This window comes from Ptychodera flava, chromosome 9, assembly GCF_041260155.1.
Source record: "Ptychodera flava strain L36383 chromosome 9, AS_Pfla_20210202, whole genome shotgun sequence".
In the NCBI taxonomy this organism is placed as follows: Eukaryota; Metazoa; Hemichordata; class Enteropneusta; family Ptychoderidae; genus Ptychodera; species Ptychodera flava.
Genome location: NC_091936.1, coordinates 10,905,810 through 10,925,890, shown reverse-complemented (window position 1 = coordinate 10,925,890; position 20,081 = coordinate 10,905,810). Strand labels below are relative to the sequence as shown.

General features: G+C 38.2%; 2 protein-coding genes across 3 annotated transcripts in view; one reads left to right on the top strand and one right to left on the bottom strand.

Annotated features, from left to right (window-relative positions):
* The first annotated feature begins 41 nt into the window (after window positions 1-41).
* LOC139139976 (replication protein A 14 kDa subunit-like) lies at window positions 42-11,222 on the top strand. The gene is made up of 4 exons (XM_070708956.1): window positions 42-238; window positions 4,068-4,142; window positions 6,940-7,042; window positions 10,723-11,222. The coding sequence occupies exons 1-4, from the start codon at window positions 137-139 to the stop codon at window positions 10,797-10,799; spliced, it is 357 nt and encodes a 118-aa protein (XP_070565057.1). The 5' UTR covers window positions 42-136; the 3' UTR covers window positions 10,800-11,222.
* A 1,010-nt stretch (window positions 11,223-12,232) lies between these two features.
* The window catches only part of LOC139139971 (GATOR2 complex protein MIOS-like), a 31,560-nt gene continuing 23,711 nt past the window's right edge, over window positions 12,233-20,081 (bottom strand). Inside the window, exons 18-21 of one of the 2 annotated variants that reach the window (XM_070708946.1) lie at window positions 19,219-19,387; window positions 18,626-18,740; window positions 16,783-16,876; window positions 12,233-15,114 (exon numbers count right to left, since the gene is read on the bottom strand). In XM_070708946.1, coding sequence (XP_070565047.1) covers window positions 15,018-15,114; window positions 16,783-16,876; window positions 18,626-18,740; window positions 19,219-19,387 — 475 coding nt within the window. In that variant the 3' untranslated portion in view covers window positions 12,233-15,017. Of the gene's footprint in view, window positions 15,115-16,782; window positions 16,877-18,625; window positions 18,741-19,218; window positions 19,390-20,081 lie in introns of those variants that run through there. The other variant, XR_011553919.1, reaches the window with a different exon arrangement.

Here is a 20,081-nt window from a genome sequence, read left to right as displayed (position 1 = left end):
CTATTTGTGAGTACTGAACGAGGACATCATCGGGCATGCGCAATAAATCCGCGCCAATTTCACATGCGCAACTACAACTAACTAGAGCATATAGGTTACTCTGTATTGGAGGTAAAAAAATTGCAGAGGACTCGACATGACAATGGAGATCATCACAAAAGCACGGCCAAGAGTTAATGCATCTATGTTACCAAGATACGACGGGAGATATGTGTGTCTCTTAGGAAGAGTTGGCAGCGTAAGTAACCTCCTGAACTTCCAAAGTGAACGGCACAAGTATTATTTATTGTTGTAACAGTAGTGGGATGCGGATAGTGTACCTCGACGATTTCTCCTTCGATCCATGGATGTACACAGGTGTGATAATGTTCTAATAAATTAGGAAGATACTGTTTGGTGATGAATACAGTATCGTTCGCTCGATCGCGGTCTGATGCTGGAGCTAAATAGACTTAGATGTATCTCCAAGGCTGGGTGTCCCCCTCTGGCAGTGGTAGGTTGCTCTATGCTCCAAGCATGATTGATGGAGGTAGCCAAGCATGGGTGTAAATTGCTACGGATCCGTAGCCCTACCAGTACCACTCCCTTTGCTGGTTGTGTTGCCAACTCCCCCAACACAACCAGCAAAGGGAGTGGTAGGGCTACGGATCCGCAGCAAGGGTGTAAATTATATTTTTACATCCATTCTCCAAGCATTGGATGTAATCACTTTTTTACATCCATGCTTCAAGCATAAAGGTAGAAGCGAGACCTTCATGCTTCAAGTTAAACACTTGTGATACCAGTGAACGAAAGTTCGGTGGCAGTAGGTGCAGACCTACGGGCTGAGACCTCACCTGCAGCCTACTGGACCCATATATAGCTATGATTCAGGTGCATTGGCATTGTCGACTCCCCAACAACACACAGCTGATGAAAGCTTATAACGTATAATTTTGAGATGACTTTTTTCGTCTCTCTCTTGCGAAGTGTTTTCGATCTTGTTATTCTTTTGTTTTGTATTTCTTTTTACGCCAATGTCACGTATGTGTACACGGCTAAGTAAATAAATAAATAGAGATAAACACAACAAAGGGAATAGTAGCCTGGTGCAGACCCACAGCAAACACATTTAAACCTTTTCCTGCCAAGTTGGTGAAAATCTGCTCGAATTTGGTGTAGCCAGAATCTAAGCACTGGTGACCGTTTTTCTACCAACTCGGGGAAATCGGGCCCTTTTTGGGTACCCCCTTTCCTGCCAAGTCGACGGCACTACGTTTTGCTATCCCCCGTGCATTTAGGGGTCATCTGAGGACAGGTTTTCTGACAAGGAACGCCTCGAAATGGGTTCGCAAGGAGTCGATAGACAGGGAAAGGTGCAGAAACCTGTCCGCCAGTCCCCCACACCCGAGGGGGCTGGGTTTTTTTACCGCTTTTTAGTGGACTTGGCAGGATAGCATGGTGACTTTTCTGGCGAGTTAGACTTACTTGGCTGCCTGGCACTATAGAGATTGCTGCTGAACTTGACCAGCTCGGCAATGCTAATCTAGAAGGCTACATCTTGAAAACGACTTGGCAGATGTGCCGATGGTGAGAGACGAAAGTCACTTATTCAGTTGTGCGTGACTGAAAATGAGAACGTATTTTTGACGGGACGGCTCGACTTGTTCCTCCGATGGAACGGATATGAACGACTCGGAAATACCATTACAAACTGGTGTCCGACGTATTAAGCTGGGCTTCAGCTCTGCAAGTTTAAGCCAGGCAACGTCCTTCACCGCCTTGGCCGTGCCATTCAATGGACGTGCTTTGGATTTTTTATTTATTCCGTCGTCTGAAGTATTAGCTCTGGTTTGCAGGCAAACGTATCCTCTTGCCGACGCATTGGTAACTACGTACGCTGTTTGCGTACAGAGAATTGAAAAGGGGACATAAGGTCAATGCTACGGGGATACAGCCTGCACTTAGCAGGGACTGCTTTGTTATGCAAACCAGCTAGATGTAGAATGGCCGCCAGGCATGTGGAGACGTCGACGGCTAGAACAATGGAAGCATATTGCATTGTACCCGTGCATCGCAAAAGTGAGACTGACGACTTGCGTGTAGTGACTGTTTATCACTTGTATAGCTGCAGCCCAAGCCATGACAGTACAAACCCGTACCTGACTGACGACCGCTTGATTAAGTCGGTAATGAACGAGTAACACTCGTAAGCCAACTCCCAAACGAGCTGGCTAAACTGCTCAGCCATGCTGTTTAATACAACGGCAAAAACGTAGTTTTTGTGCTACACTGCCAAGTCGTTGAAGGTACGTATTCAATTGACCCTACCCTGGGGAAACAGGACAGGTTTGCCGGTGCTGCTGCACCCCTAGCACGACCCCCAGGGTCTCTGACTAACAGACGAGCGAGGTGATGTTTGTGCCTAGCGGACGTGCGCAATACTGAAGGAGTTTATTTCCGAAAAAATAAGCATGAAACGGCAATAAAATGACGCACCCCCTGGGGCAAACAAAGCCGGTGACCTCAATTTTTTTCTGCAGTAACCCTTGAGCACCTTCCCCTGTCTACGGGCATGTAGAAATTATCGAAGTCTAACACGTATAAGTAGGGCTAAAACTACCCTGAAAATGGGCGGTTTCTGCCGAAATGCCTGGCAGGATAACGTGCAGTAGAGCCAATCTTTTGCAGGCACATGTTATGGGGCCGTTTTCTACGGACTTGGCAGGATAATGAACAAGGGCACTCTGCAGGAAAAGGGTTTTAAAGCCATTACTCGCGATCCCAGGGATCGCCTTTTTCTAGTCGTAACGAGGATTAATGGAGTTGTGATAGCCTTTGTTTTCATTGAAATTGTAATCTGGTGGGTAAATTTTCTGATGAGACAATCTGGTGCCAACGAACACATTTAAACTACCACGAAGATGAATAGGAGCAGGGTCAAATTTTAGTTTGATGGCCTATAATCATACATGTATGTATACTATTTGATTCACATAGACATGGTGTAACTAAACAATCCTTAGCACACCAATGACAATACTCAATCTGATTCAACATTTTGATTAGATATTAAATATGAGTTAAAGGACGGTAAATTGTAGCGTTTGGTGCAGGTTGGATGTATGTATTTCTGCACTGAATGTTGATCAACCTCGTACTGTACAAGCATGGATGCTCTGTAAGTTACGCCTCCTAAAGTTGCACTCACATGATTATGGGCTGTACTGGTGTTTATTGGATCCCTGTATTCCTTCAGCGACAAACCTCATGATATAAGACCGCTCCCACACAGTCAGCTTTTAGTAATCGGCACAATCTGTGCCACAACACGCAACATTGTGCCAAGGGATGCAGTAATTTTGCTACGTGCCATAGTGCCAAACAAAGTTGGGTTACACTATGAATGATAAGGTTGGCAGCTTGGCAGTCCATTGGGATATTTTCAATGTAGCGCAGAATAATAACCAAATTACTTGTCACCTTGACAGAAAAAAGTGTGATGTAGGCTTAATGTGAAATAAGTTCAAATATGAAAAAACTGAAGTTTATGAAATTGCATTTAGGACGACCGGGCTTGGTGGCCTCCATTTTTAAAGTGAACCATTCCTGGTCTGCCCTGTGTTCAGTGATTACCGAGAAGCGACATCGGACAATCTCTGTCCTAAGCACTTGCAACTTTCAGTAACCTTTCAAGAGAGTATACCCCTTACAAAGCAACGTCTGTCACTCTAAACTAAATATATCGTTGTAATTAACACTGTCCAAATTAAAACTTCATTTTCCAAAAGTGGGGAATTTCAACAAAATTTTAGATTTCTGATGGACTTCTTTCCAGTTTTGCAGAGCATAAAAAACTGGAAAGAAATCAGCAAAGTACAAAAATAATTTGCAATCGATATGCAAAACAAAAATAGTGAAAAAATCCTCAAAAGTTCAGCTATTTTCCCATTCATGAGTAATGAAGGTTATCTTTTTGCAAAGGAGTTGTTGTGTTGTGATTTTCATAAATGGATTAGGGTAATTTTAGTTATGTGTATGGCCTCATATACTGCTAATGTATAGTTCTATTATCGTATCCTTTTCAGGTTAGTCAAGACGGCTCATCATTTGTTTTAGTATCATGTGATCAACAAGACGTCCAAATACTCTTGTCAGAGCCGGTAAGTGAAAAATTCATATGGTGTATAAAATGTGTTGAGAAGCAATAGTTTAAAGGGGAAGTTCACCAAGGCTGATTTTTACATATGTGCTAGCTTTTGGGTCACTTATTCCAGAAAAGCCATTTATGCCATTTGTAACATGTGCGATTTTTAGCTACTATAGACTATAGTCTATAGAAGCTATTGGGATGGGTATCCGTCCGGCGTCCGTCGTCAGTCTGTATGTATGTATGTATGTATGTATGTATGTATGTATGTCCGTTTGTGAGGCGTCCGTCCACTCAAATATCTTGAGAACTGCAGTACTTACTGATTTGATATTTGTTGTGTAGATGAAAAATATGAATTTTGAGAAACTATTTTTTTAATTTTTGATATTGTTGAAAATAGGCAAATTAATGCCAAAAAAGGTGTTTTTGGTGAAAAATCTTCTTCGTCATAACCGCTGGTCAGACAGCTTTGTTATTTGGTATACAGGTCCCTAGGGATAACCCAACTTAGATATGTTCAAATTGTGATGAAATATGCAAATGTGTATTTTTAAGGAATTTTTTTGTCACTTTTGGTCAAAGTTTGACTTACATTTTATGTAATTCTTGTACTGTATAAACCCTATCAATTCACCCAGAAAAAAATAATTAATATGATTTTAAATAATTGAATTAATTAGGAAATCATCAAAGCCAAAATAATTTTAGTGTGGAATTATCAGAAAGTTCAACTTTTTTTGACAGTTCATAGTGAATTGAGGATTAAAACATGTAAAGGCAACTTTCCTGAATCCCAACTTTGATATATTCTGAACCACCATTTATGTTATCTAACAGAAATTGCTCATAATAGTTTGTCATGATAGGGTGGTCAAATAAATAGAGATAGAGAAAGTTTTAATGTCCATTTATGGTTGACTTGGTAAGGATAAAATAAGATTACTTTTTGAGGAAAAAAATAGAGTGGTCAATTGAAAGAGTGGTCAAAGTGATAGGGTTTTTATGGTAAAGCTGGGCTGTAAGATTCCTCATGTGCTATTTATAGCAATTATGCAATCTGTGTAAACAGTGCAATGAAAGTGTAACATGATTCCTTATAATGCTTTTGATGACCTCGAACTTCTTAAGTTTCAAACATTTGTCTCTTCAGTGTGCTTTCTCTGAGTACGTACAGTCTCAACTTATTCAACAGAACTCACTTACAATGTTAATCACAGATATCCACCTTCTTCATCAATACATGTGTCACAAAAGGTTATTCTCTACATAACACAGCAGAGCTCTGTCAACTGTTGAGTCGCTTGTTTTTTCAAAACCGCTTGTCAGACAGCTTTAATATTTGGTTTACATGTCCCAAGGATGACCTTAGCGAGATAATTTCATACAGTCAGGAAATACTTAATTTTGTATCCATGTCTATAGTAGCTTCAGGGACTTTGGCCCTATGTTTTACAAAACCAGATAAAAATAGTGGGAGAAGTTGCATTATAGGGCTTCATCAACTCGATGTATTTTGAATCATGGAAAAAAAGTGCCAAGCTTGACACTTTCATCACATGATATGGCAGGGACCATCTTCTGATGGATATGGCATTGTCATTCACAATCACAACAGGCTGTGCGCATTGGCATAACTATTGTTTATGTTAATGCAAATACGCACAGCCTGGTGTGAACTCGAGTGAGTGGATAATGCCATACCCATCGGAAGATGGGCCCTGCCATATAACGTGATGAAAGAGCCAAGCTTGGCGCTATTCCCCATGATTCAAAATACATTGAGTTGATTAAGCCTTAAAATGCAACTTCTGCCGCTATTTTTACCCGCTTTTGTAAAAAATCGCGCAAGTTATAAATGTCGAAAATGACTTTTCTTGAATAAGTGACCCAAAAGCTATCACATATCTAAAAATCATCCTTGGTAAACTTCTCCTTTCACAAAGAATAATGTGTGTAGCTATGCACCTGGTATTCACCCACTGATGCTAAAACAATAAGAAACTATACAGCTGGTTCTGAGTGATTAATTTGAATGACAATTACTGTCAAGGATTGGGACAGGGTCAGCATTTCTACTTCTCCACTGACTTTGCCCCATACTGAACTATTGCTGAACTGCTCCAACAACTCTGAAAAGTCTTAAAATGACAGATCAATTTTGCAAGTTTGATTTTATTTGACCAGTTGATTTATTGTCCTGCAACAAGTCACAGTACTGAGGTCATTCATCTGAAATGCCTTTCCAAGTGTGTTTTCAGATCAAATGATTGGGCAAAAGGGATGAATAAGTTAGAGGTGAAAACAGAAAATGGCAAGATGGCTAAGTAGTGAAAACTTGATCATAAAAGAAAATTATGAAAGGTTTTTACGAAAAGCGTCCATGAAGATGTGAATAGTTCACAGTTGTAAGGGAAAACCAAATATCGATGGTTAAAAACAGTTTTCATGTTGCCTTTTGCTTCTGTACATCAAGACATGTATGTTATAGAGAGCAATAGGAGTTTATTGAAGTTGGTAAATGAAAATTACCAGGGTCCACCGTCAATTAGCTGGCCATGGTTCCACTAGTTTTTCACAGCTAAGCAGTCCTATCAAGGGGCAGTAGAATTGGTGAAATTGTTCCCATATCATGCACATAAGTTTCTCAGCTTTTGAATTCTTTATTATGCTGACAAACATTTTATTGGTTTATTTTGTTGTAATTAATGATGTTACGGTAATATGCTTAAAAAGGTTCACTGACAAATTTGAATGTACGTTGAATTTTTATATCGCTTGTCTATATGTGTGTTTCTCTTTACTTTCAGTTAAATGATATGATAGATGGAATAATTGAAGTGATTGGTGTAGTTGAAAATGGATGTCAAGTGAGGTGTACCAATTATGTCAACTTTGGTGATACAGACTTTGGTAAGTTGTAAGATATTTAGTTAATTCATCAAGTCTTTTATGTTTTTTCCCTCAAAAGGTTTTTAGGTTGCACTTTTTGGACATTCTTGCATGCTGACTAAGACAATTGTATGATTTGTAGAACAGAACTATAATTTAAGAGGCAGTCTGGTGTAATAGACCTGTTATTTTGGTAATTTGTTGGTTCATGACTTAATTAACAAAGAAATAAGTTAGTGAATAAATAAAGAGAGGATCAGGGCTATTTGTGTACATGTCATTTGGAGGGTGTTCATTATTCTTCTGGATGTGGCTCATAGACGCCACGAAAATCATGAACTGAAATCAACGTTATGTTTGTGAAGTTTGATTGCGACAGTTTAATGTTTATTCTTGTAAAAATGATAGCTCTACCATGAAATGAAATATTTGACTTTTAATGACCTGTTCATAAGGTCAAAAGACTACTCAGTTTCCGTCTTGGCAAACTAAAACACATATAAACATAGACAGAATCACACGCTGCTGATGTCAGTGTTTCCCGCTAACTTGGTCATAGTAAATTCATGGGTTATGGTGATCAAGATTGCCAGTGGCTGGAATATTTACTGAGAGTACATTATCTCTCCAAAGATTGGCGATAATTGGCTGAACACATGATTTAAAACCAGTCACAATTATGCTACATTGTAGATGATTTATAACTTTATGGAAATGTTATGCAAATTAACCTATATATATACCCTGTTCAGATTGACCTTTTGCGTCGGTGTAGCACGGTGCTGGGCAGGGGCCGACGTAAAATAATCAATGTTGACACGCTGTGTCGGCCTTTGGCCAACACAGTTTGGTCCCGGTCAGAATTGTGAATTGCAAAAGTTGTGTTTTACAGTCATACCTCTTTTACCAAGTTGAATTTTGTTAAAAGTCTGCTTAGCCTTGACATCTCTACAACAATGAGAAATTAAATTTCAAATTACAGCTAACAAAGTAAGAGTTCTTAAAAAACATGATCTCCATGTTCATGAAAATTATTTTAGTGTACTTTCAGCTACATTCAGTGTAGAAATTGTAAAAAACTGGAACCCCCTTTTAAGGCAAAGGATCACTTGATCAGTGTAACCTTACCACTGTAATTGTGTCATTCCTAGTGTCTTATGCTTTGCTGCACAATGGAGGTGACATCCATATTGGAAGATTAAGTCAAACGAACATTTACATGCAACAGTCAGTGACACTCTGATTTCTTGCTAAAGTGTCTTTTACTTGTTCTCACCTGTAGACCAGTGTTCTGTCTACTGAATGGAGTGACCTTCCAAATTCCCAAGTGTTGTCATTGCCTGCCCACGCATCCTCTTCCATGGGTCTTGCTAATCAGCTTACCTCATCATTTTCACATCAGAGCATTTGCCGTTTGCTGATTCTGTACTACAATGGGCCCAACAATCATCCCTGCATGCAGAGTTTCCCGATATCCTTGGCTTGCCGATCCTTAGCTTTTGATGTTGATGACCTAGCAAGTCACTGGCTCTTGAAAATCATTGACTGCTCCACGGCTAATAAAGACAGATTTTTACTTGCTGCAAGAAAAAAGCAATTAGTCTCAGTGTTAAAGTATCACAGTCTTTTATTTGTCTCTAAAACGCTGAGTAGCAGCTGATGGTGAGTGCTGTCACTCGGAGCACCGGCCATTTCGTGATATTAAGATCGATTTTCGGTCCATCTTTGTGCAGTCAGTTTCGAATAAAATCAGTGAATTGTTAAGAGCTAATGACGCATTGAAAAGTTAAGCCAATTTGGAATTGAAGTCTCACCGGCTGATGCTGCAGTGGATAGCAGTAAAGAGCAGATGAAGTCATGCCTTGTCAACTGTGCGACTCAATCAGCACAAATTAGTATAATGACTCCGCTTTCATTTGATCATCTCTGATAATAAAAAAAAAACCTCTGTTGTGTGCGTAGAGAGATGTACACTAATGGTTAAAATCATCTGATAATGATTTGTAGTGAAAACACTACGACATTGTTACTGAAGCAAATCATTGGAACTTTGTTTTCTTTCCTTCTTTGAAGTGCATTACTTGAGGGAAGAATGATGGAATTCCGATGAGTAACTGAGAGCAGGGCAAATTTAAGAAGATTAGTCCTTAGATATAATCAATGGCAACACTAGAAAAATTGAAAAAAAAAGTTCAAATGAAAAAAAATAATTTGTCATGTAAGAACTGATGATACTAAAGAGGGCATTGGTACATGGTTGTCAATATGGCACAAGCAGTCGTTGAATTGAAAAAGCATTTCATTTACTTTTCCTTTCTGCATATAAAATACTCACCTGTGGTCATATATGAGAATTCAATCTATCATTATCAATGGCTTCAGTTGTTAACACAATGCCATTGAATACCTCAGTATAACAAAACTTTTAGGTCGATGTCATGTTGCCCTAAATACGGTTACTGCCTTGATGTCATTTATGATAGATGTATAAGATTTTGGTTTAGCCAATCGGATGACGTGAAGGAGGATATTCCCTTTTATCCTTACCGTAGGCTATACCTGTGCTGAAAACACAGTTGGGAAAACATACATGCACTGTATTTGTACCGAGATGCCCATTCTGGAATAAAGAATCAGATGTTTCCTTCCAAATCAAATAGTGTAGAGCAGAAAAAGATACAAGCTCTGGATGTTGGTGAGACGAGTCAATTAGTATAAAATGACCAAGTCTTTGAAAGTTATTTTGATGAGCTTTGAGCCAAATTTCTGAATTCGTTACGATCTCTTACATACTACTTGAATTTCATGCCATGTCTTGTTTTCTGTCATATTTGATTACGGCTGTTATTTATTGCAGCACTGGGAATGCAGTACAGATCTGTTTGATTGCCTATGGCAATTACCCTGGTCATATTGGACTCTCCCAATATTGATCTGCCACATATCATTTTTCCTTCCGACTCCGTGCTGAAACTTCCAATGCCATTATAGTGAATTCCATATGTTCCGACTTTCCTGGCATATTGACTTTCATAGCACATGGGCAGCTTGTTTAGAATGAGACTACCTGGAAACAAATTTTCTCATTGCGTCTAACCTTTCGGCAGTAATGTCTTTGACCTCACAGCTTTCCTCTTTCCTCCTAATATCCTGATTTTCATAGCCTTTGCATTTTATGGCTCCTGTTGTACACTTCTGCCTCAAGTGCTTGTCCCCAAGACACCTTAATAATCCATCCAGTCAACACAACCTTCATATATCCTGCACAGTCGGCTAGCCTTTCTATCATCTAACTGTCATAGTGTCAGTGATATGTTTAATGTCTTGCCTCAGCCCTCACAACCTTGCCCTGTCCTCCCCATTTGAAAAAAGAGACTATCCTCAGTTTGTTCAAGACTTGCTGTGATTTTGATGTCTCAGTATCTGCTTCTGTGTCTGAATATAGGTGCAACTAAGCTGCAAGAGGTAGCTGGCATCGATACCTAAGTGCGAGGGAGTTGTATGTAGGGATAAGGGAATTTAGAGATGTCCATGCTGGGAAACGTTATCATCTTAGTTACTTGAATCCTCTTTATGCCAGAAATGTGCTTGTCTTAGGGTGTCCTTTGTACTTGATAATAGAAACATACCATCTAGGATGTGGACCCACTATTGTTCAGTTGTGTAGAATCTCATAATGCCTGTTTCTTCTTCTCTTTCAGACATGACACTTTACAACGAAGCTGTCAAACTGACTAAAGAATTCCCACAGTATCATGTAGTAGATGAAGAGGAATGAGAGTGTGGATGTCAAGGAAGGACTGAATTTTTTCACAGAAAATATTTTTGTATCCGAAGCCTGGGTACCTGTGCATCTGAACAGGCCTCTATACGTGTTTCCATTCTATTTCAATGCTTACAGAACACAGACCATGCACCTGAAAGAGCTGATATTTTACAGGTGTGCAGATTTTACTGCATAAATCATGCAGTATAAATTGCAGTTACTCTAAACACTGCCATTGTGAGAACATCTTTTTTTTAAGTTTGCGACTTTGACCAAAGAATGTAGGTGTGGCAGGGAATGCAGCAAACATCCTGTCACGTTTTTCTTGTCAGAGTTTTGAAGTATTTACAGGGTAGAATTTAGTACAAGAAAAGTGTGAATACCATCGTGTAGTGGATGTTATTTTGAATAAAAGAATAACATTTTTATTTCAAATCTTAATGTTTGTGGTTGTGTTCTTGCTCCAAGCTTGACTGCCAAGACATGTGAAAAATACATGTAGTAAAATTCAAAATTAGCATAAATATACTTTGAATTTTGAAAAAAAGTTTGCATTTGCAGACTAGAACTTTATTGTTGTTCCAGTTTTAGAGATACATGTGTGGAAGTGAAGTCCTGAAAACTGACCTTAGTAACAACTAGCTGCAACCTTCATGCTGTATTTCATTTTCTATTGCGTAAGATGTGACAAAAAGTTCCTAAAAAGTATATCAAAGAATTGACAATTTCATATGGAGAGTGCATGGTTTTCAGCCCGCTTTCTCAATTAATAATGACTTCTCAGTTGATTTCCCACAGACCATGCACATTACTATACTTTGCATAAATGAATATTTTATGACGACTTTGAGTACCAGATGCACATGGATGAGTTTCATACTGCCTGGAGAGCAAACCATTACTGTATTTTACTCTACTGAAGTCTGTTCAAAATGCACTGACAGTGGGTTGTACTTTCAGCAGAAGGCATCTGAAATTCCGATATTTGTTAACACCTGTGAGATTCTCAGGCAGGGAGAGAACAGTCGCATAATGCCCTTGTTCAAGTTGTCAACTAGACTTAGGGCACACTAGTATCTATGAAGAAACCAGACAGGTCTTGTGTGTGAAAGTTTTAATCGCTGCCAAAATACTTTTGAGGTAAATGCAATCCAAATGCCATGCAAACGTACACACACTCATAAGGCGTTGTCCCTCCTAAGCAAAATTTCCAATGCGAAGAATTTGCATATTACACGTTGATACAAGATTGAAACAAACAAATTTCAGATATTCTTAAATTTACTCTAAGTTTCTGAGGTAGTGGGCACACTGACAGACATACATGTAGTTTTCATGAAAGAAATGGCCTCCTAAGCCGCTTCATTAAGCACTTGGCCTCCTCAGCTACTTCATTAAGCAGAGCCAAAAACATGGTGGAGAACACAGTATGCATATGTGAATGGTTTAGTTTACTGTTGTTTTACATGACCATTTTATTAGCAAAACTTATATTGAAGGTTAAAAACATTCAAGTTGTGTGAGGAAGTTGCTATCACAATGCAAAACTATATTATTCTTCTGGGCAGGCATGAATGTTTGTCGGTCTCACATGTTGAAGGTATACTTTTCCAAAAAGTGACAAAAATCTGATTTGTCCTAAAAAGTACAATTTTAATCATAATTCTGTGCAGAAAATACACAGTTGTGGAGAGCTTCACAACACTCTTTACAATAACTCTCCACATGACAATGCATGACAGTACATTTCATTCATGCGGTTGGGTGGACATGGAGAAATTAAGGTCACCTGAAGGCAACCGGCTTAAATCAGGAAAGAAATTATGCATAATAGTTGGTTACTACTATGGCTGAGTTTCAAGACTACTTCCTTACTAAAAACTAAATATGTCACTCTCTGAGATGTGCACCATTAAAAATGATCAAGCCCATCTGCTATACACATACACCACAGCTGGCTCATTATTTTCCACATCCAGTTTTGAATTGGCTAGACTTGATGTGTATTGTACGTACTGAAACTCCATGGACATTCAGAAACACCATTCATTTTCAACCTTGCTTGGAACTCAGAACTTCATTATCGAAATGTATGACAGAGGAAATGCAAATAAGTTTTCGCACGTTTCCTAGAAAATGTAGATGACAAACTACGGTAGCGAAAGATATACCAAATATTGCGCCATATTGAACGTGGAAAATTACAATTGATAAATAATTTGTAAGAGCACATCACTCCTTGGCTTATGGATCAACTGCTTTAAAAGAGTTATAATGAAAAAGTCTTGAGATATATCAGCAGTGCTGAGGACTGTTCCTGACTGCCTGACCAACAAAGAACCTGACATCATATTCCAGTGAACAGTACATCGAGAAACATAATTCTACCACATCTAGTACAGCAAGAAATGCACTTGTACAAATTCAACCTTCTGTATTTTGACAAGGAATAAGTCAATAGCACAGGGACATTTTGTCATCTTTTGTACAGTGATTGCATCAGACTCGACATGGAACAACCCATCAGTTGAATTGATGTAAGGATACGTGTTGGGAAAATGCTTAAAAAGCGATTCTACTCCAACCTTGTCATCTTGCTGTCCTGTACTGTCACTGAAAAACATGTTTGGAACCATATCATATACATGTATAACTTTTTAAAAACTGGAAAAAACCCAGAATATTGCAAAAAATACCTTCAAAATTGTGACAATGGTATTGATAGTGCTAACCCTGATCCTATTTTCATGAGGCAAAGATATTGCCCATATGTTTAATAGCATGGTTCAAAATTGCACAACAGATTCTTCAATAGTTCTGATTTCTATGGCGTACAGAGGGCTGTTTTGTCAATGCTACCTTGCATTTGACCTTGTAAATTCATTTTTCAAAGTAAGCAAATCATCCATAGTTCACATCTCTGTCTCCCACAGTAAAAAAATTATTCCATTGTTGTGGAAGCGTGAAAAATGGAGGATTTTTTTCCAAAAAAATTGTAGATATAGCTGCCGCTTTGTTAAATTTTGGGCAACTTGGTTGTCTTGCACAGAAAAGTTGCTCATTATAGTCTTCGATATAAAAAAACCCCACTAAATGTATAGGCTAGTTATATGCAAAGAGTCAATTTCTGAGACATTATTTCTTCTATCACTGGAATTACCGTTGATATCTGAGATCATCAAACCGTAAATGTAACAAATATCTTCACTTGAAATAAAGTATCAATAATTTGGCAAATTCATCTGATTTTTTTTTCATGTTTACAAGGAGTTTATTAGCCTGATGTCATTTGATGACAGTAATGGGTGAAAATTAAAGCTAAACATTTCACATTTGTACTATGTAATAAAAACATTGTAAATTTGGAATGAAATAATGTAACTGTTTTACAAATCTGCAATCCTATACCCTCTGTTTCTAGGGTCCGTCTTGCAATGCCTGTCAAGTTATGCATAGTATACATACATTTTGATGTACTTCTTGCTTTGTGAAATGAAAAGAATCTATGAAAGTGGGATTTTCAATCACACAGCGTCTGTCTGCATTCATTTGTTTGAGATTACGGTACTGAATTACTGTCAGTGGCAAAATGTAAAATTAGAGCTATGTAGAGGTTGAGAAACACTTTCAATATGGAGACAGATCTCACTCTGTTCAAAACTATATTCACTCAGAATCAAAACAGATTTTTTTACTGCGAAGAAATACACCCATATACAAACACAGTTGACAGCTATTCAGGATTCTCTCTTTACAAAAAAATAGCAACAGAAAATCTTATTGAAAAGACAAAAAAGTGCTGAGGAAAAATCTTACTAAATTTTGAATCTTCAAGTATTGTTACACTGATTGGATTGTAATTTTACATCCGCTGTAACATCCTGTGGTAGGTCATCATCATTTCAAAGTCTCTTGGACAGACAGTCCAATGTTACTGTACAGTAGAAATAATTGACACCCTTGGGAAAATTAAAGTAAGGCTGAAAACTTGTCATTGGAAGAGTAACCTTTAAATGTACATGATTGCAGTTGCCTTTTGAACAACTGCATTTCATCAAAAGTTTGATTCATATCCCTGATGCAGAAAGATCTGATGAGATGTATGCCATTGTCTCTATTCATTGCATGATGAAATTAGACAGCTTGGCAAGTCATGTTGCATTGATCTGATGTACATGAACAGTAGCCATCTTGAAACTCTGCCTGGATTCGGACGTGTTTCACGTCTCGCTATGATTCAGTCTTTGTGGTTGATGTTACAGTTCCGATTCCATCCATCGTCATACATTTGCACTTACAGCTGGTGACTGGGCATTCTGTGTGTTTTCTGTAGGAGAAGTTAGAACCAGGAAGTCACTGTAAATGTCAGAATCTAGTTTTTCAATAGAAATCCATAACAACCTTGTTGCTATCTGTCCATGTTCAGTTTGTTTGTCACATTGAACTTGCAACTTTCAAAATGGTTGAATTCCTAACAACTCTCACCCTGACTTAGGTTGTGTAGCTTACAAATAGCCACCTTGCTAACCCTTGAAAACTGCATGCATTACAACAAGTACACATTTTGTCTACTTTTACTGAGAGTGGTTTCAAGCACACAATTGAATAGGTAAAACCCAGACTTTGAATAGCCCACGGTACAAACCAATCCACATGTTCAAATGTGCATAGAGGTGCGTGTTTTCCATACGCATTTATACACGTGTTGATTTGTTTGTACTGCCATCACGTGATCTCTTAAAGGTGTACTGAGTTTGCAGAACACATCACGTCCCTTTTATTCCAGAGTAGAACAATTATGATTGAAGGTTTGTCACCAAACATAGTAAAGAGTTGGGACATCAGTTGAAAGTGACATTGACAAAAATTCTGACAAATTTTGTCGGTTGTGTCACAGCCCTGTGGTTGTGTAAATGTATTCATTTCTGCTGCCCTGAACATGACTTCTTTTCTTGTCAATCATAACAGTCGTGATAACAAAGCACTATTTACTGGTACATCAATTTTGTTAGCATAATTTCTGAAAGAAACATACAATGCATGAATGAATAATCATTTTTTCAAATGAATGATAGAATTGTCACATTATCAGACATCAGTCCTACACTGCAATCCACATGGGAAATCAGAGTTTCGATATGAAGCGTCTCTCCTTTCCTTGCAGATGTGAAATGAAATTGCCAAAATGAAACTGAAATCAAACACAGGCACATGGAGAGATACTGAGGCAGATCCTGTTTTCCCCGGAAACAAAAGGGATAGTAAACACTCATTCTTAGTGTCAGAGGTGGAAATTTAAAATGTTACCCTGACTAACACAAAGTTTGATGATCAAAGTAGGGAGACATTTTGCATCAAGAGTTTCACAAAATTTCATGTATTTGTGTTGAAAATTGACACTGGATGTGTTCATAGCTGTCTCTGCTATTGAAGGTCAGATTAAATATCACTAGGATATAGATGGAGGTCTGTTTGACACACAGTAATTTCTTTTTCATGTTAAGTATGGGGTGAAAAAATTCTCAATTGAATTTACAAAGCCTGACAATAGATCTAATTCCAAAGAGTGTTACAATTCTATTGTTAATGATAATACAAAAATAATTATTTGTCAAAAAGTTTTCTATGAGACCTTTGGAAACTATGGTAACAAATATGATGGAAAATGGTGCTTTGTGACCCACATCCTTAAATAGATATAAAAAAATCATATCAAGGGCTGTAGATACAAGCTGAGTACAGTGGACAAAGTTTGACTGAATGTCTGTTGGCAGCTGTTATTGATAATGTTTTTAGGTACATTTAGTAGTAAATCTGCCAATGCAATATTGTTTTTCTGTATTGACCGGACACACGTCCATTGAAAATACAGAGTTGAGTTTGTAACTGGAGCATTTGGATTTCAAGCTGGAAATTATGGTTTTAAGATATGTGGGGAAGTTTCTTTCAAGGAGCACTTGGGTAACAAGACTGACTTGAGATACTTCAAACTCACGTGAACCACTGCGTCATGTGAAAAGCATGGCCACCGTGTCGACACGTCTGGCACCAAGTGAACCAATTATTGAACTGGCTTCGTTTACCCACATCTGAAAAAAAAGTTAATATGTTTGAAAAAAAAAACGGGAGAAAGGCTCTCTTAAAAGTAGTCCAATTATCAAGTGTCACGTGGGCAGATAATGTTATCCATCCTTTTCCTGCAGTGTTCCTAGAAGCCATCAGGAATAAGTCATTTCAAAGTCAATGGTGTCCTTGTAAAATGCATGAAGTCACCAACCCTTATTAGGAAGTAACTGACTGTGGACAAGAGTTTTGAGGGGCTTTTTGTGTGACAAAGTGAAAAGGGAATATTGCAGAATCTCATTTCCTGGCATATATACCAGTATATATCATTGAAACTCTACCGTCAACCATTGTGAAATTACTGTACTTTGGCAAGACGGTGTTAATGACCACTCATAGAGGAATACTTCTCCTTCATCCGCAGTGCTTTCAATCATTGACACTGCTGCTGCCTTTATATAATCCCTACTTTCAGAGTTCAGTAGATGTTCCCATTTCACATTTCCCGGTCCCCGGAAACACAAGTTACGGCAATTGGGCTAATTAAACCTGCAGACACGGCGTTGTCACGCACATCACATTGTAGCTAATTTGAGGTTTGAGTTTCAATAGCTCTCCCTGCTAGATTATTAGATGTAAAATAATTTGGCTAATTAAACAAAATAAACGGACGATTTGGCTTATTACGCATGAAAATTTGCATGACTACGCTACAGCATACTGTAATCGGGCTAAAAAAATCTCTCTGCAGCTAAACAGAGATACAATCAGCATGCACATATATATTTGACTGTGATAAAATAAGGTTAGTTTGCACTGCTGTTGTATAAGTCCCCTGATATATCTGCCTGTGTTGAACTGCCAGGATTGTCAAGATCTATCCTGGAAACAAAAAGTTTGAAACTTTTGCTCAAAACTTTCCTCAAGAAGATATTCTCTGTCATAAATTGAGAATGGCAACTTATTGTGAACGATACAGACCCATTTGTGAATAACACAGACCCCTCTGGATCAACTGTTTTTTGGGGAGCTGTTGATCCTGGTTTGGAAAGTGCAATCACAAATCAACAAGCAGATATATGTGCTTAATTTCAAATTGATTGGAATTGATCTGCTATGAATATCTGCAAAATGACTCAAGACATGGAAACATTACAACAGAATGGCTGCCCATACAGCAGCCGTGTTCAACCATACCCCTGCATAAATTGATGCGAACACATTATAGTACCTACATTGTCCTTGTAAAAATAGCCACCTGGTGGCCATATTGGATTGTATCACAAAATAAACTGATGTGCATATTACAAAGTTAGTCCAGGCATATCTGAGTAATGGCTTGAGATGGATAGAGACTAAGCCATTAGTTTCCCTGGACTTCATTTGTAGCGACCAAATCAGATGTCATCATGCAAATTTGGGCATTAGACAAACCAATTACCGATACTTCGCTGGTATTTGAAATTCAAAATGGCTGCTACACCCCACGTGAACTGTATTGGGGTAAAAATTGAATTTTCACAAAACCATGCCGACAGAATCTCCATTTGCTCTACAGGCTCCAAAATCACTACACAAAAACAGCAGACAGAAATATGTCATGAAAATTTGAGATCCAAGAATTATTCTTGAGGCTGATTCTACATTGAATTCCAGACACAACTATTACCGTAACACAGTCTGCGTCATCTATATGCACATAGCAACCATACTACCAGACATTCTAGCTTTGATGATTCATAGGGGAAAAGTCAAGAACGAGAAAGATCACCGACCTTCTGTCTCATCCTTTGGTTTACAAGTAGGCGGGGGTGCCGAGGGCGTTCCCATGTTGATGAGACAGAGAGCACACCGTGGTAATGGTTTTCTGCACCCTGGACAACTGTTGATCTGAAAAAAAAAATCAACACTCGGCAGAGTAAGTCTTACTTGGAAAAATGTCACCTTTGCCATCATAAATGTTTCAAGTGTTTAACACATGCTACCACTGAATACTGAGTGTTATGTGGATAATGAATGGATCTTTTCTTCTCCTGGATGTAGCGATACAAAGTAAATATCGATGAGATTGCACAAGAATGTTCCCAGGAACAGTATCTTGAGGAAAACACCAGACCACAATTTAACTTGACTGTGTTTTGAATTTTAATTTTTCTTTAATATACTACTATTTGCCATTCGTGATGAATTCATGACATTTCATTTATACAAGAACACCAGTCTTCCAGTTTGATTTCTGTGTAAAAGAATGCACTCACATGCCATTCAAGAAAAACAACAATTAAATGAAAGTTATACGATAAAAAATGAAATTGATCTGTTGGAGTAATTACAGCATGGAACATCTAGATGAAACATATTGGGTTACCTTTGATTTGTTCGCAATTCCGACACCAAATGTCGTCATAAACCGAGCTCTGGCGGTGCCAGTTATCATGTTACTGGCGATGGACTTTCCACAGAAATTACAACTGATGAAAACTTGCTGAGCTGGTCGACTCTGTGCATCACACTGACTTCGGTACACATCAAATTTGCTCTGTGGGTAGGAAGAAAACATAAATCGAAGAACGAATGAGCTGATGCGTGACAAGTACATAACACTGGCACAGAAAAACCAAGATAAAATGATTATTTTTCTGATCCCCTACATTTAGCAAACCTGATGTGGTAAAGGGAAGCTCTTTTCTTCTCCTTCTGTGTTCCCCTTTACAGTAGTACACCCCTTGAAATTGAAGGACTTATACTTTTCTCAAACTTTCTGTAACGAAATATCAAATCCTTCTCTTTAGAAATTGATCCTCTACCGGGCTCCATAGACAAATCATAGAAATAAATCCAGCTTGGGAGAAAGAGGATTAAGAATGAAAATTCGGGGTAACAATGAAATTTTGCTACTAGAGAAACAAATTACCCAATATTTACTGACACTTGAAATTCAAATGGTTGCATCCCTGTGTACGGGGACAAATAAATTTTCAATTTTCATTACGTTGAGCCGGTGAAAACTTCATTTAGTCAATGAACTTCAAAATGGGTCACTACAAGTGGCAGTTCACAAAGGTATTGTAAAAATTTAACAGTCTGAATATCTGTCCTGACTGCAAATACTGCTTCTTTTTCAGTATTTCACGGGTATAAAGAGAGGGAACTTCACAAATTCTAATTTTTCTTATTCTGATTTCATATTGTGAATCAATTAATTTGTGTGCTATCCATATGTTTGGACAT